Source organism: Macrobrachium nipponense, chromosome 44, assembly GCF_015104395.2.
Source record: "Macrobrachium nipponense isolate FS-2020 chromosome 44, ASM1510439v2, whole genome shotgun sequence".
Lineage (NCBI taxonomy): Eukaryota > Metazoa > Arthropoda > Malacostraca > Decapoda > Palaemonidae > Macrobrachium > Macrobrachium nipponense.
Window position 1 is genome coordinate 38,420,075 of NC_087221.1, and position 15,000 is coordinate 38,435,074.

General features: G+C 36.2%; 1 protein-coding gene across 1 annotated transcript in view; it reads right to left on the minus strand.

The window, feature by feature from the left end:
- The window catches only part of LOC135204203 (glutamate receptor ionotropic, NMDA 2B-like), a 654,480-nt gene that overhangs the window by 324,445 nt on the left and 315,035 nt on the right, over positions 1–15,000 (minus strand). The window contains exon 5 of the mRNA XM_064234292.1: positions 2,700–2,932. Coding sequence (XP_064090362.1) covers positions 2,700–2,932 — 233 coding nt within the window. The remainder of the gene's footprint in view (positions 1–2,699; positions 2,933–15,000) is intronic.

Consider the following 15,000-nt stretch of genomic DNA (forward strand, 5'->3'; position numbering starts at 1 on the left):
CATCTCGCGTGTACATAATATGAATAATTCTAGGCTTAATGCGCCCTCTTGGGCTAGACTCGGGCCAACCTAGCAAGAAGCTTTCCTGGTAATTATAAATTCGTAAGCTGCCTTTCCCAAGCTACGTTCAGTTGACTGAACTGACACATGAACACATTTTTTTTTTGGGGGGGGGAGGGGTCGCCCTTTAATTTCAGTATAAAGTGGAATACAAAAATTTAGGACCAACGAGGTCATTCGGCGCTGGAAGGGAAATTGAGAGTCGAAAGGTTTCAAAAGGTGTAAAATTAAAAAGGTTTAAAAGCTGTAAAATGAAACAACTGTCAGGGTAACGACCAAAAATAAGATAGTGTGACGCCATTATAACCAATTACTGCATGATATCGTCTTAGCAACTTATATTTCCAAATGTAGAATAATGTAAGGGCTCAAGACATAATTACTTATGCTAGCATTAAGAAAGTAATTAAAATGTGGCAATCATATAATGCTCGATTTTGGTTAAATCATCGCTGCGCCATCAGAACGTGAGAACGTTACACGAGAATTGCACATTAAAATCATAATTTTTTTTTTTTATTAATTGGAAAGATATTAATAAAATATCAAGGAATGCCCCAAGCTTTACGTTGCAATGATTACTTTAAAAATGTGTCGTTTAAATAATGAAGAGATATGCTATGAAAAACATACGGAATATATACATAAAAGTTTGTATAAGGAATTTATCATTGATATTTTGTATGGGGTCAGCTATTGCGTCATGGAATGTCAGTGTCTAATACGTATTTGTAGAAAAGATACTTCAAATGCCTCGCCTAAATAATTAAAGAAAACATAACAATTTATATCGGAACACGACTAAAGCTACTGCCTTACTAATCTCATACCGACTGGCTTAGACACTAATAATTAAAAGTGAGCTATCAATACTATAGATAAACCCGAAAAATATAAAATTGACCTACTCACATTCGCGATCTTGATCACAATATGAATTAAATATAGCATTTCAATATTGATCACACTTCAATATATAATGGAATATGATCAACCTTCTGCCCTGGTGTCAGCCTTGATCTCTTTTTCAAAGAGAGGTTCCATCCTTCCAGTCGACAACACACATCGCAAATCCAATCTATCTTTTTGTAGGGTTTCTCATTCGACTTGATCAAGACACGGCACATTTCTTCTGTGGCCTTGTATTACACGACGAGCATCCTCCCCTCTGGCACATGAGCTATTACTTATTCACGAAAAAAAAACTTTAAACTATATTGATGGAAAGAGGGAGAGTGAAAAAAGACACGAATGACAATTCGCAAGGTAAGGAAGAGTAATACTGGTAATCTTCTTACACAGTTGTATTCCACATAGCAAAATGAACGCTCCAAGATGGGGTTCATTGGAGGATAAAACTGTGTGGAATACATTAGAATAAGGACCTATGTGAAATAGTGGAATATACAACCGACTAAGGACCTATGTCGAATACAACCGAATATGGACCTATGTGGAATATGCAACAGAATAAGGACCTATGTGGAATTAAACCAATTAAGGACCTATGTGGAATATACAACAGAATAAGGACCTATGTGGAATTCAACTGAATAAGGACCTATATGGAATATACAACAGAATAAGGACCTATGTGGAATTCAACCGAATAAGGACATATGTAATATACAACCAAATAAGGACTCATGTGGAATATACAACTGAATAAGGAATTATGTGAAATACAACCGTATAATGACCTATATGAAATATACAACCGAATAAGGACTTATGTGGAATATACAACCGAATAATGACCTATGTGGAATATACAACCGAATAATGACCTATGTGGAATATACAACCAAATAATGACCTATGTGGAATATACAACCGAATAATGACCTATGTGGAATATACAACCAAATAATGACCTATGTGGAATATACAACCGAATAATGACCTATGTGGAATATACAACCGAATAATGACCTATGTGGAATATACAACCAAATAATGACCATAGTGGACCTAGGTACAACCGAATAATGACCTATGTGGAATATACAAAAAAACCAAATAATGAACCTATGTGGAATATACAACCGAATAATGACCTATGTGGAATATACAACCGAATAATGACCTATGTGGAATATACAACCGAATAATGACCTATGTGGAATATACAACCGAATAATGACCTATGTGGAATATACAACCGAATAAGGACTTATGTGGAATATACAACCAAATAATGACCTATGGAATATACAACCGAATAAGGACTTATGTGGAATATACAACTAAATAAGGAATTATGTGAAATACAACCGAATAAGGACCTATATGGAATATACAACCGAATAAGGACTTATGTGGAATATACAACTTAATCAGGAATTATGTGAAATACACCCGAATAAGGACCTATATGGAATATACAACCAAATAAGGACTTATGTGGAATATACAACTTAATCAGGAATTATGTGAAATACACCCGAATAAGGACCTATATGGAATATACAACCGAATAAGGACCTATGTGGAATATACAACAGAAAAAGATCCTATGTGAAATACAACCGAATAAGGACCTATATGGAATATACAACCGAATAAGGACTTATGTGGAATATACAACCGGATAAGGACCCACGTATAACACAACTGATTATGAGGATGAGTGCACTCACCCAACATCCCGACGGGGAGTTCATTGGAGGGCACTTCCCTGTCTCCCACCACCGACTGCGTGACGATCCAGATGTAGTTCTTGTCCGTGAGACCGAGGCTGTTGGCTTCCTTCATGATGTCTGTGGCCTCGTCCCTGGTGGAGTACAGCAGGATAATTCGGGCCTCGGAGTTCTTCAGGCGTAGCAGGGACGTGCGGATGTCGTCCACGATGATGGTGTCGATGATGACGAACCTGTGGATTGGAACGGAGTGGGATTTAAAATTGAGGCCAGGGACCGAACATTTGGACCTATGAGGTCATTCTGCGCTGAAAGGCAATCTTAGAGTAAAAAAGGTTTAGAGGCGTCAATGTAAAAAAGGAGGAAAACATCGAAGTTGCAAATTGGAACACTTGTTGTGAGAGGCTGAAATGGAACGGAGTGGATTTTAAAATTGTGGACCCAACGTTTGGACCTATGAGGTCATTCTGCGCTGAAAGGTAAATTTAGAGTAAAAAAAGGTTATAGGTGTCAATGTAAAAAAGGAGGAAAACATCGAAGTTGCAAAGTGAAGCAATTGTTGTAAGAGGTTGAAAGTAAGATGGAGGGAAGAGGATATGAACGGAGGTACAGTAAAAGGGATGGAAGAGGGTTTACAGCTAGGGGTCGAAGAGACGCTACAAAGAACCTTAATGAAGCACTACCCAGAGTGCCAGAGTGCACCGCGTGAAGTGCACTGGCGTTACTACCCATACGGGGTCTTGAGCTAATTACATGAGAGAATGTTTAAGCGTGTGAGTAGGAATTACAGTCATGCATAAAATGTTTATTATAGATACTGCCAAAATACTAATATTTAACATCCAACGCATCTGCGGAAGTACAATATTAGACAAAAATTCTGAGAACGCAAAATCTTATCCCAACCGAGTTACCCTTCGTAAGCTGATCTGAACCAGCTTTATTATCAGTTCCAGCTCCTGAAATAATAAAATCGCAAAATACTGCAGTCATCGTTGGGTGGGTTGGGGGGGGGGGGGGCGACCAATTTGCATAGTCTTATCACGCTTTTTGGAAAGTAAACACCTTCTGAATAAGAATTTTAACACAATCATGAAAAAACCTGTTTCCTTTTCAGCAAAATTCTAATGAACACGTGAAAAATTTAACGGCGGACGATCAAACTAATGATTTAAAAAAAAAAAAGTATTTTAGTACAAGCATTGGTATTGATGACATGAATTCTGAAAAACTTATTCCGTGTTTGCTACGTACTCCGAGTGTCCAATTCTCAATATCGGTAGAGAGAGAGAGAAGAGAGAGAGAGAGAGAGAGAGAGAGTTACATAACAGCCCGGAAAAATCAATCTGCCGACACCACGACGGCCGCGACAAGGATTTCATCTCAGTTTCTAGTCGATTTCCAGTTTGTCTTTCCAGATCGGAAATATGATAACATTTCGGTCATATATCACGTCGTTTTCTCCTTCAGATACAAAAATTCATCACAAACTCGTACAATGACATATATATTCACATACATGAAAATGGAGAGAGAATTGAATTATTTGGTAAATAGACTTGACTGTTTGAAATAAAGCTTTAAATGAAGTATATAAGTAATTATAATTCTTTATATACTTCGTTTAAAGCTAAAGTCTGTTAGATTATGCAGATGAAAAAGGAAGTTTAAGGATAAAATGATAAGAAGCGTGAATGGAGATATATGAATAACTTGATCACGAAGTATATAAAACGTGATGCTATGTATAAATAAAGGTTTTTGCCACGAAGGAAAAAATGAAAAAGCGAGATAGCCGAGTACTTTCGGTCTTGTTCCGGCCGAAAGTACTCGGCTATCTCGCTTTTTTATTTTTCCTTCGTGGCAAAAATCTACTATATATATATATATATATATATATATATATATATATATATATATATATATAATATATATATATATATATATATATATATATATATATATATATATATATATATATATATATATATGACAATGTTTTGGTGCGTGAGGCGGAAAGAAGAAAGAAAGAGATATATAAAAGAATAAAAGAAATACGGAAATATGAACTTTTAAGTTAAAAGTCTGAAAATGACCAACAGACGGAGAATACAAAGTTGTGGGATGAGAAAATGAGTCATAATCACTTGTGGAAATTAACCTAAAAATTCAGAATCTCTCACATCCACTGGTAGTACACAATACATACATACATACATACATACATACATACACATACATACATACACACAATTCTATTATATTCAGTATGACCTTGAAAATGTTAGACTATACTACGAAAATATTTGTTCCAATCCCCTGTTTCACTTACTTTTCTACCGTGTTTTTAAGTATATGATATACATATATACATATATATATATATATATATATATATATATATATATATATATATATATATATATGTGTGTGTGTGTTGTGTGTGTGTGTATACATACATATAAATAGTACTTTAAAAAACTATTCTGAATAATACGGCGATCGACAACAAGTACACTACACAGAGCCCGAGCTATGACTGTCACAGAAGTGTCAATGAATGACAGGTAACACTGCGAAGGCACTCGAGCTCTCCCAAGCGCTGGGTGGTGTTTGTTTACATTTTGAAGGAATATTGACCCGTTTGACAACAACACCCAACCGCATAAATCCGTTAGTTTACGCATAGATTGGGAGGCTGTCACGTTTTGTTAATCGTGTTTATTTCTCATTCAGGTTGCAATGACGATCAAACTAGCATTTAGATTTTGAATTTATTTTCATTTTGATTGAAGTTCTTGAAAGTACTGTAAGAATTTTTTTTTAACCTTATAATCACAAATGGGACAAAGACAATGGCATACACGTTTTATCCTCATACAAAACACAACTCTCTTTCAGTTCCTCAACACGTATTAGTTATGTTTGACGGACTAAAATAAAGGTTAATCATTAGTAATAAGGAATCGAGAGAAATCAGTTCGTCAAGGACTCACATTATGAATCACCTATCTACTTGTTAATATGAAAACTCATTACAACTTCCCGGACAAAGTTTCCATCATAACACATCACACAGAACTTCACCTCATATTATGTTTGCAATGTGCCTAGCGTAGCACAATTTAGAAAATACTACCGGGTCTTAATTAATCTTACTTTTTGTTGGCCCACAATATTGATAGCCAGGTACTCCGGTGCTGCGGGAAAAACGTCCGATTCTAGTAAACTTCCATTAGGTACCCTGTTTTTTTTAATACGTTCTTATATCTTAAAAATCCCAATTCTTCTACTACATTTACTATCGTATGTCATTACACGAAAATTTTCTAATAACTCAGTCAAGTAATTCTACGGAAATTTGTTTAATAACGCAGTCAGGCAATTCTAAGGAAATTTACTAATAATTCAGTCAATCAATTCTACGTAAATTATTCAATAACTCAGTCAAGCAATTCAACAGAAATTTATTAATAACTCGGTCAAGCAATTCTACGGAAATTGTCTAATAACTCAGTTAGGCAATTCTACGGAAATTTATTAATAACTCAGTCAAGCTATTATACGGAAATTTATAAATAACTCAGTCAAGCAATTCTACGGAAATTTATTAATAACTCAGTCAAGCTATTATACGGAAATTTATAAATAACTCAGTCAAGCAATTCTACGGAAATTTATTAATAACTCAGTCAATCAATTCTACGGAAATTATTTAATAACTCAGTTAACCAAATCTACGGAAATTTATTAATAACTCGGTCAACCAATTCTACAGAAATTGTTTAATAACTCAGTTTACCAAATCTACGGGAATTTATTAATAACTCGGTCAAGCAATTCTACGGAAATTTATTGATAAGTCAGTCAATCAATTCTACGGAAATTATTTAATAACTCAGTCAAGCAATTCTACGGAAATTTATTTAATAACTCAGTTAGGCAAATCTACGGAAATTTATTAATAACTCAGTCAAGCAATTACTTGGCTACGTCATTTAAAGGCCAACTATCTTCTTTAAAATGGCTGCTACTAATTACCGCGGACATCGTCTCTATAAATCAGTGTCATCCGCTCTCCCTGGAAAACAAATTCAAACTAATCCGGCCTTTCTCATTCGTCTTCATTATTTCAACCAACCCGAATCATTTGAAAACATCGTCATCCAATCTCAACTTTCAGTCACGTCTTCCTTCTTTTTATTATAAAAGATTCCTCTAATTTTCTCCTATTTTTTTTTAAAGTTCTGTCACCTCGCTAAGGCGTCAATGCCGCACCTACCATAAATTTATTTATTATTTTCCCAATTATTATTGTATATGCCAATCAGCTTTTATTTTTCAGTCAAAACATCATCGTATAACAATGCATAAAAAAGTTACCTTTTGTCAAGTGGTTCTCCAGTCTGATGGGGTTCCAAAGATTATCTACCGAGAGAGAGAGAGAGAGAAGAGAGAGAGAGAGAGAGAGAGAGAGAGAGAGAGTGCAGTATTAATGAACAAAAAAAGTAATTGCCAATTAAACCACTTGGCTAAATACATTGTATTAATATTAACAATGGCCTGGTTTTAATTCATATTCGTTCTCAGCTTAGTGTCAGTTCAACGAGAGTCATTGCTAAAATACTCGGGGATGGGGTTGGCTGAAAACGTTTTGACCACCCGATTTGGTTACTGAAAATATGAGATCAATCTCAATACTTACGTATACGGTAAATTTGCCATGTCGTCCCATATGCTAATTTACATTACATATGGCACAAATAATCATGTTCAACTCTCAAACTCTCCATCATACATCTTCAAGTACACGGTGACATTTTAAGTTTAATTTGCCCCTCAATTATTTTTCAACTTGTCATAAGACATCCTTTCTTCTAATCAAGAGAACCTCCTCTCAGAGCAGATCGTTCTTCCGTATTTTGGACAACCATCCAGACCACCATCAGTTAGACAATTCTACGTGTCACACGAAGAAGTAAAATGATAGAACTTTATCTAAATCTAATCCCTAGAGCTTCTTCTACGACATCAATTCTACGTATTTAAAACATGCATCCGTAACACCACTTACTAAAGGATCCAGCATCGAAAAACTGTCAAATTCGATCAAATTCATGAGATTCATTCAATTCAATTCTAAATGCATCTCTGTTTTCGCTCCTTCTCCTCTATCAAAACTAATACTTATCCTACTGAATCTTGCTCCAGCATTAATTCTACGTAAAACAAGAATCCATAACATCACTTACTAAGAGATCCAGCATCGAAAAACTGTCAAATTCGATCAAATTCACGAGTTTTATTCAATTCAATTCTAAATGCATCTCTGTTTTCGCCTTCTCCTCTATCAAAACTAATATTTATCCTACTGAATCTCGCTCCACTCAGGTAGCTGGCCTTTCTCCATATCCTGCGCTGAAGGGCCCCTTCAATTAATCCTTCCCTTGACCTTGAACTGCTTTCTCTCCTGGTGACACATTGACATCCGCGTCCTGTTCCTCCTTCAGCCTGTTTGCTCATCAACACTCCTCTGAGTGATCACTTCCATAAGGAGTTTAACCCCCCTTTTTTGACCGAAGGGCAGACCTTGGTCACTCATGGAGGTCCGCCTTGGTCAAAAAAAAAAATGTTTTTTTTTTTCCTTCGTTCAAAACTTTTTTTTTTTTTTTTTTTTTGTAATCTCTGTCGTACATTTTATTTAAAGCTATGTTGTCTGATTTTCTCCTAATTTTCGGTTTTGCATATAACGCTGTATTCTAGCATTCCCCCCTCTTGGCTTACAGTAGGAAAAATTGACACACACACTCATACACATTTTACGGGCTGCACGAAGCCAGCTAAATCATAACCAACCAACACACACGCGCACACGCACAGACTCCTTATTCTTTTTTTCACCCCTTATGGCTGGGGGAACGTGTAAAATAGGCCACGGGGAATCACGTCTTAATATGAAAATAGAATAAATTTAGTATATACAAATATTACACCACACACACACAGACACACACACACACACACACACACACACATATATATATATATATATATATATATATATATGTATATATATATATATATATATATATATATATATTTAATAATATATATATGATAATATTCACATATGCACATCATGTTTGAATATTCAAGATGTTTCCCTATACCACTAAGAATCGTAACTACCATCCGACACTATATGAGAGAGAGAGAGAGAGAGAGAGAGAGAGAGAGAGAGAGAGAGAGAGAGATAATCGACCTGGTGACCGCTTGGAATCAACGACCATTGAACGCTTCTAGACCACAAAATTTCTTAGAAAAGCTCTTGATTTGGGAGAGAAAGTTAAATGTTTCCCGAATGGTAGAAGACTAGAGTTACTGGGCTTTGACAACAAGTTCTGGCCCTAACTTCGGAAAGATACGTTTCATAATTGCCGTATTTAACCTCCAGGAAGTCCATGAATTATGCTCAATAATAACTAATTTCGTCACATAGATTTTTAACAATTATATAAACCAGTGGTTCTCAATCTTTTCACTACCGAGGACCCTTTTCATCTAAGAGGGGGTTTCCCAAGGGCCCCCAGGATGTTGGAAGGTCCGTCAGCTTAACATGATGACTTTATTAAACTAAAAACGAAACCGTGTTATTTCACATATCAAAAGAAAGATGCATGTAACTGAATAATTATGAAAAATAAGAAACCGAGGAATAATTGTGGGCCACAAGCCTGGGAATCAAAAATTAATATATATTTATATATATATATATATATATAAATTATATATATATATATATATAATATATATATAATTTTTAACTTCAGGCTGATGGGACCCTTGGATTACCTCTGCGGACCTCAGGTTGAGAACCACTGTCACTAGATCAATGACTAATACCGTGACGGGCAAAACCGAAGACTATATATATATATGAATATATATATATAAATATATATATAGACATATATATATATATATATCATATATAGTATATATTATTATATAATATATAGAGTGGAGAAGAAAGGAGTTAAAAAGTGAAATAAAATTTGTAAGTGAATAATAAGAAATAATACTTTTATCTTTACATAAGAAATGCCCTGGGGGTTTATTCCAAGAAGCGGATGAGGAAACGAATGTGATATAACGCTTTTGTATCCGTAAGTAATGCTTTCTGGCGTGAAAATAACCCTTAGGTGCACGAAGCAGTAAAACAGAGAGAGAGAGAGAGAGAGAGAGAGAGAGAGAGAGAGAGAGAGAGAGATATTTATCAATTTTCGACAACTGCATGTTAACTGAAGAAAGAAACAACATGGGTTATCAGAGAGAGAGAGAGAGAGAGAGAGAGAGAGAGAGAGAGAGAGAGAGATTATTATCTTTTCATGGTCGTGATCATATGAAAGGAGAAAGGCAGAATGACCTACATTATCATCCTCCGACAAACACTAGAGAGAGAGAGAGAGAGAGAGAGAGAGAGAAATGCCGTCGGCGCTGCAATACTACAGCACTCATCAGATAACATCGCCAACCGGGAAGACCTCTAAACAGACCTTAAACGCCGAAGGTAATGGCACGATTATGCCGAAGCGCGGACAATTCACCCGGCTCTGAGACATTGACGATGAGACCACAACGTCAAAATCCGCTGGATATTCTCTTCCCCGCGGATGGAATTACTGTTTAGAAGGGAAAGTGTAGCTTATGAGGTCTCTCTCTCTCTCTCTCTCTCTCTCTCTCTCTCTCTCTCTCTCTCTCTCTCTCTCTCTCTCTCTCTCTCCAGTTTTCAGCGTAATTCCAGGGATTTTTTTTTGCGTGAAGGTTCTGTTGGAATGACTTGTCTATTGTCCTGATATTACCAATGTAGGCAGAGCTTACGATATCTACGTAGAATAACACCTTAAACTGGGACACCGATCGTAGATAAGCCTTACGTGTTATCTAGATTTTTAACAAGATAAGGAGAGCTGACCTCACAAAATTCTGATAACAGTAATGAATAGATAAAATAAGTATATCCTGTGCACTCATTTCAACTAGATGCCCACAAGTTATATAATCATTGTGTAGGTTAGTAACATTCTCAGATGAAGTTAAGAAACATGTTTAGGTGAAAAGTCACAGAGGAAGAGACTGAAAAAAGAAATAAGGCTTCTGAAATTAATAGGATAATTATTTCCCAGCATCACTGGTCTGTATAACACTGCAGATTTCCATAATAAGCAAATATGACCGTAGAAGCTATAACACTGAAAAATATCGACCTCGTCAACAATTTTAGAAAATTACGTTTTTTTTTTTCTAATGATTCCAATATGCTTATCTCACACAAAACGCTAACCCACTACATCATCCACTTCACTTACCCTTCAAACGGAAGAATAATAATAACTAAAAATGATAACAATCAAAACTGAAAGAGGCGTGAAAACGAAAGACAAAAAAACAATACTACGGACCTTCTTGAAAGATTATTTTTGTAGTCTCATGAGTCTTCTGTAGAGGTTTATCATCCTAGCACAAACACATACCAAATAAGAATCCTCCGAATGATCTTTCCCTTAGTAAGGGCAACAACAGGTGGTCGCTTTCATTCTCTGACCCATTGCACATTGTTCGATCCAACTCACTCTCATCCTTTCAGCCGTCAGACTTTTGAGGCAAGATTCTTCTTTTGAAGAGACTCCAAAGTACCAAATGATTTCCGCTGATCGCACTTCCGTTGGCGCCAGGGATGCATTTTACACACACACACACACACATACACACACAGAAACACATTTATAACAAATTGCTTTGATAATAAGCCGTTAATCTTAACAATGGACGGTTTATGAAGAAAGAACATAATTCTCTATGCCATATTTTGGTAAACGTTTCAACACAATTGTCAATGCCATATTTTAGTAAACGTTTTAACACAATTGTCTATGTCATATTTTAATAAACGTTTCAACACAATAGTCTATGCCATATTTTAGTAAACGTTTTAACACAATTGTCTATGCCGTGTTTTGGTAATCGTTTTAACATAATTGTCTATGCCATATTTATTGTCGTCTAAGCCATATTTTAGTAAATGTTTCAACACTACTGTTTATGCCATATTTTAGTAAACGTTTCAACACAATAGTCTATGCCTTATTTTAGTAAACGTTTTAACACAATTGTACTATGTCGTATTTTGGTAATCGTTTTAACATCATTGTCAATGCCATATTTTAGTAAACGTTTCAACACAATTGTCTATGGCATATTTTGGTAAACGTTTTAATGGACTACTGATCACTCCACTCTTATTTCGATTTTTTCCTCATGTTTTCTTTTCTTGCCCAGCCTGGCTGCGATCCACAATTATCTATTAAGAGCAAGGCGCACCACTTATAGCCAAGGTCAACAAGGGTATAATAGATTTTATGTAAAAGAGACCCATGTTATTCTTTTCCTCGCCTGTCCCGGGGTTCGAATTCAGGCTCCTTAATTCTGAGGCGTGATTGACACCCGTGCTTTCCGAGGACCGGAGAATCCTAATGGGAGACTTGTGGGTTGAGCCAGAATCTAAGACTCTGAGTCTCAAAGTTCTCCTTTCAAGATCATCCGAGTCGGTACCGGTTAGGGTTATCTCAAAATGGGGATTTCGAATCTACTTTTTACCTTTCCTTTCCTTGGCACTTATACGGTTTGATGTTTGGGGCCACACTTCGGTAAGCTGATGGAATCGAAAAGTTTCATAATTTCTCTCTCTCTCTCTCTCGTCTCTTCTTTCTTATATATATAATATATATATATATATTATATATATATATATATATATATATATATATATGAATAATTATCACATCACCGTGATTCATATAAATTATTCGAGCTATAAATGTCCTTTAATATCTAATTCGCTCTACCTCGGAATTAATATATTTTCATACATGTAAAACCGAAGGGGAATTTCTTAGTTAATAATAATTTCGTACTTCTAAAATAATTCCCCTTCGGTTTACATATGTGAAAATATATTAATTCCGAGGTAGAGCGAATTAGATATTAAAGAACATTTGTAGCTCGAATAATTTATATATATATATAATATATATAATATATACATATATATATATATATATATATATATATATATATAACTGTATACATACGTACATGTTTGTGTGTGTGTAATACAATTATAAAGGTTAATTATATCAACGGACATTTGACTTCGTTAACCAACCAACCCGGCCCACGCCACTGGGTCCAAACTCGTACAATCTCATTCAGATTCCTTCCTTGTACAATAGTATGACGGGCATCCTTTTCAGTACCAATAGAAAGTTAGTTGGTATTCTTGGGAGGGAGTTTAGCAAGTCCTTTCCGAAACTCACAATTCTAGCCTGGGGATTTTGTACAGGAGCGAGGAGAATCCTGACAATTTCTATTTTCTTAATATCAACACGAACTTTCATATCAGTGTCACCATGTTTGTTTGTTTGTTGAGGGGGGAAGGGGAGCCAGAAGTGAAATAATTTTTATTCTCTAGAATAGGGTACCTTCAGCCCTAAATGGTAAAGTTCCAAAGTTCTTCGTACATTATTAACTTCAAAACACCATTTCATGTACTGCAACATTTATGCATACCTCTCTCTCTCTCTCTCTCTCTCTCTCTCTCTCTCTCTCTCTCTCTCTCTCTCGTGCACACACACACACACACACTGACACTTCCTTGGCATTATGGCCTCTCCATTTTTTTTTATCGTACACACTCTTTATCGACTCAATATGAGATCTACGTCGATTCTATCAACTTTAACATAGGTCACCTAAGACGGTTTCCATCAACACACCAGTATTACTATCTAACAATAGTAAATCTTCATTGACATTAAGTTTTCGATGTTCCATTGGCTCATCCAGCTGTTTTTGCACAGCGTCCTTTTTTTTTTTTTTATTATTTTTTAAAAAATATTTCCTTTGGCGTATTTTTCTTACATAATGGTAAACGTTCTTTTCTTCTTTCATTTTCTTTCACATGTCCTTATGATATTTTACTATTTCTCAACACCGTAATTAGACGTACTAGCAAACTTAGCCCCATCTACGATGGATGATAAAATACGGGTGCAGAAGTGAAAAATTTATATGTACTATTTGTTCAGCAGTATTATAATAAGGGCGATTTTTATACGTACCTACTAAAGAACCTCTTTGTACACAATATTATCAGTTTGTCCACAACTTAATTTCAAGTTGGCAGAGTCAGTTGCTCTGCTCATCGCCACATACAGTTGGCCATGCGTGAACATGGGTGACGGCAGAAACACACCAACACGATCCAAAGTCTGGCCCTGCGACTTGTTTGCAGTGAATGAGAAGGCCAGGTTGATGGGAAACTGGCTGCGCCGTAACTGGAACGGAAACTGGTTGTCCGAAGGCATCAGAGGAATCCAGGGGATGAACAGACGTTTGCCGGTGTGAGGGCCTGTTGCTATCACTGCTTCGATGATGTGGAAGTTTAGCTCCGTAACGGTGTACCTCGTTCCGTTGCAATGTCCATTGGCAGGATCGAAATTCCGAAGCAATATTACCGGGCAGTACTTCTTCAATGTTATTTTGTGCACTGGCAGTCCCAATGGATTTAAGTTATTCAAAAAATCTTGCGGATATTGATGATAATTTTCATCTTCTATTGTGTCCGAGCTGAAATATTCGGCACTTTCTCCGGGAAGTTGTACAGAAATTATGTATGAAAATTCGTAAAGTAACTAAGTCTACGGGAATGGGAATCCCTTCTCACCCCCACCCCCTACAAAGGAGGGGGGTAGGTTGGATGAAACCCCATTACAAACGATCTTAGGGGTCCCCACCATAACCCTGCCAAGTTTCATGTCCATCTGACCAGCCGTTTGGCCGTGATTGAATGACAGACAGACAGACAGACATTACGACCATTATAGTATGATTTAGACGTAAGACCACAGAGCTGCTTCACTGCAACGCGAAATTCTAAAACTCTGCGATACAAACTCCAAGAAGTTTCTTTTAAGCTTACGGAAAACCCCAACGACCCAGTGACTGCGTCGTGGGGTCGTTAAAACGCTCGAAATGTTGTCCTTGGTCGTCGACTGCTGCAATATATGCTGAGAAAATGGTCGGGGATTAACAGCAACGAACATGAGGCTTCTAATGTCCGTGTGATGTGGGCGAATAAGGGACATTAGGCCGCAGATTAGTTAGATGGCTGGATGCCTTAGAATATTCATTCCTTTTATGAGTATTTCCCATATTGTGAAGGCTTCTTACTACGTTGGTA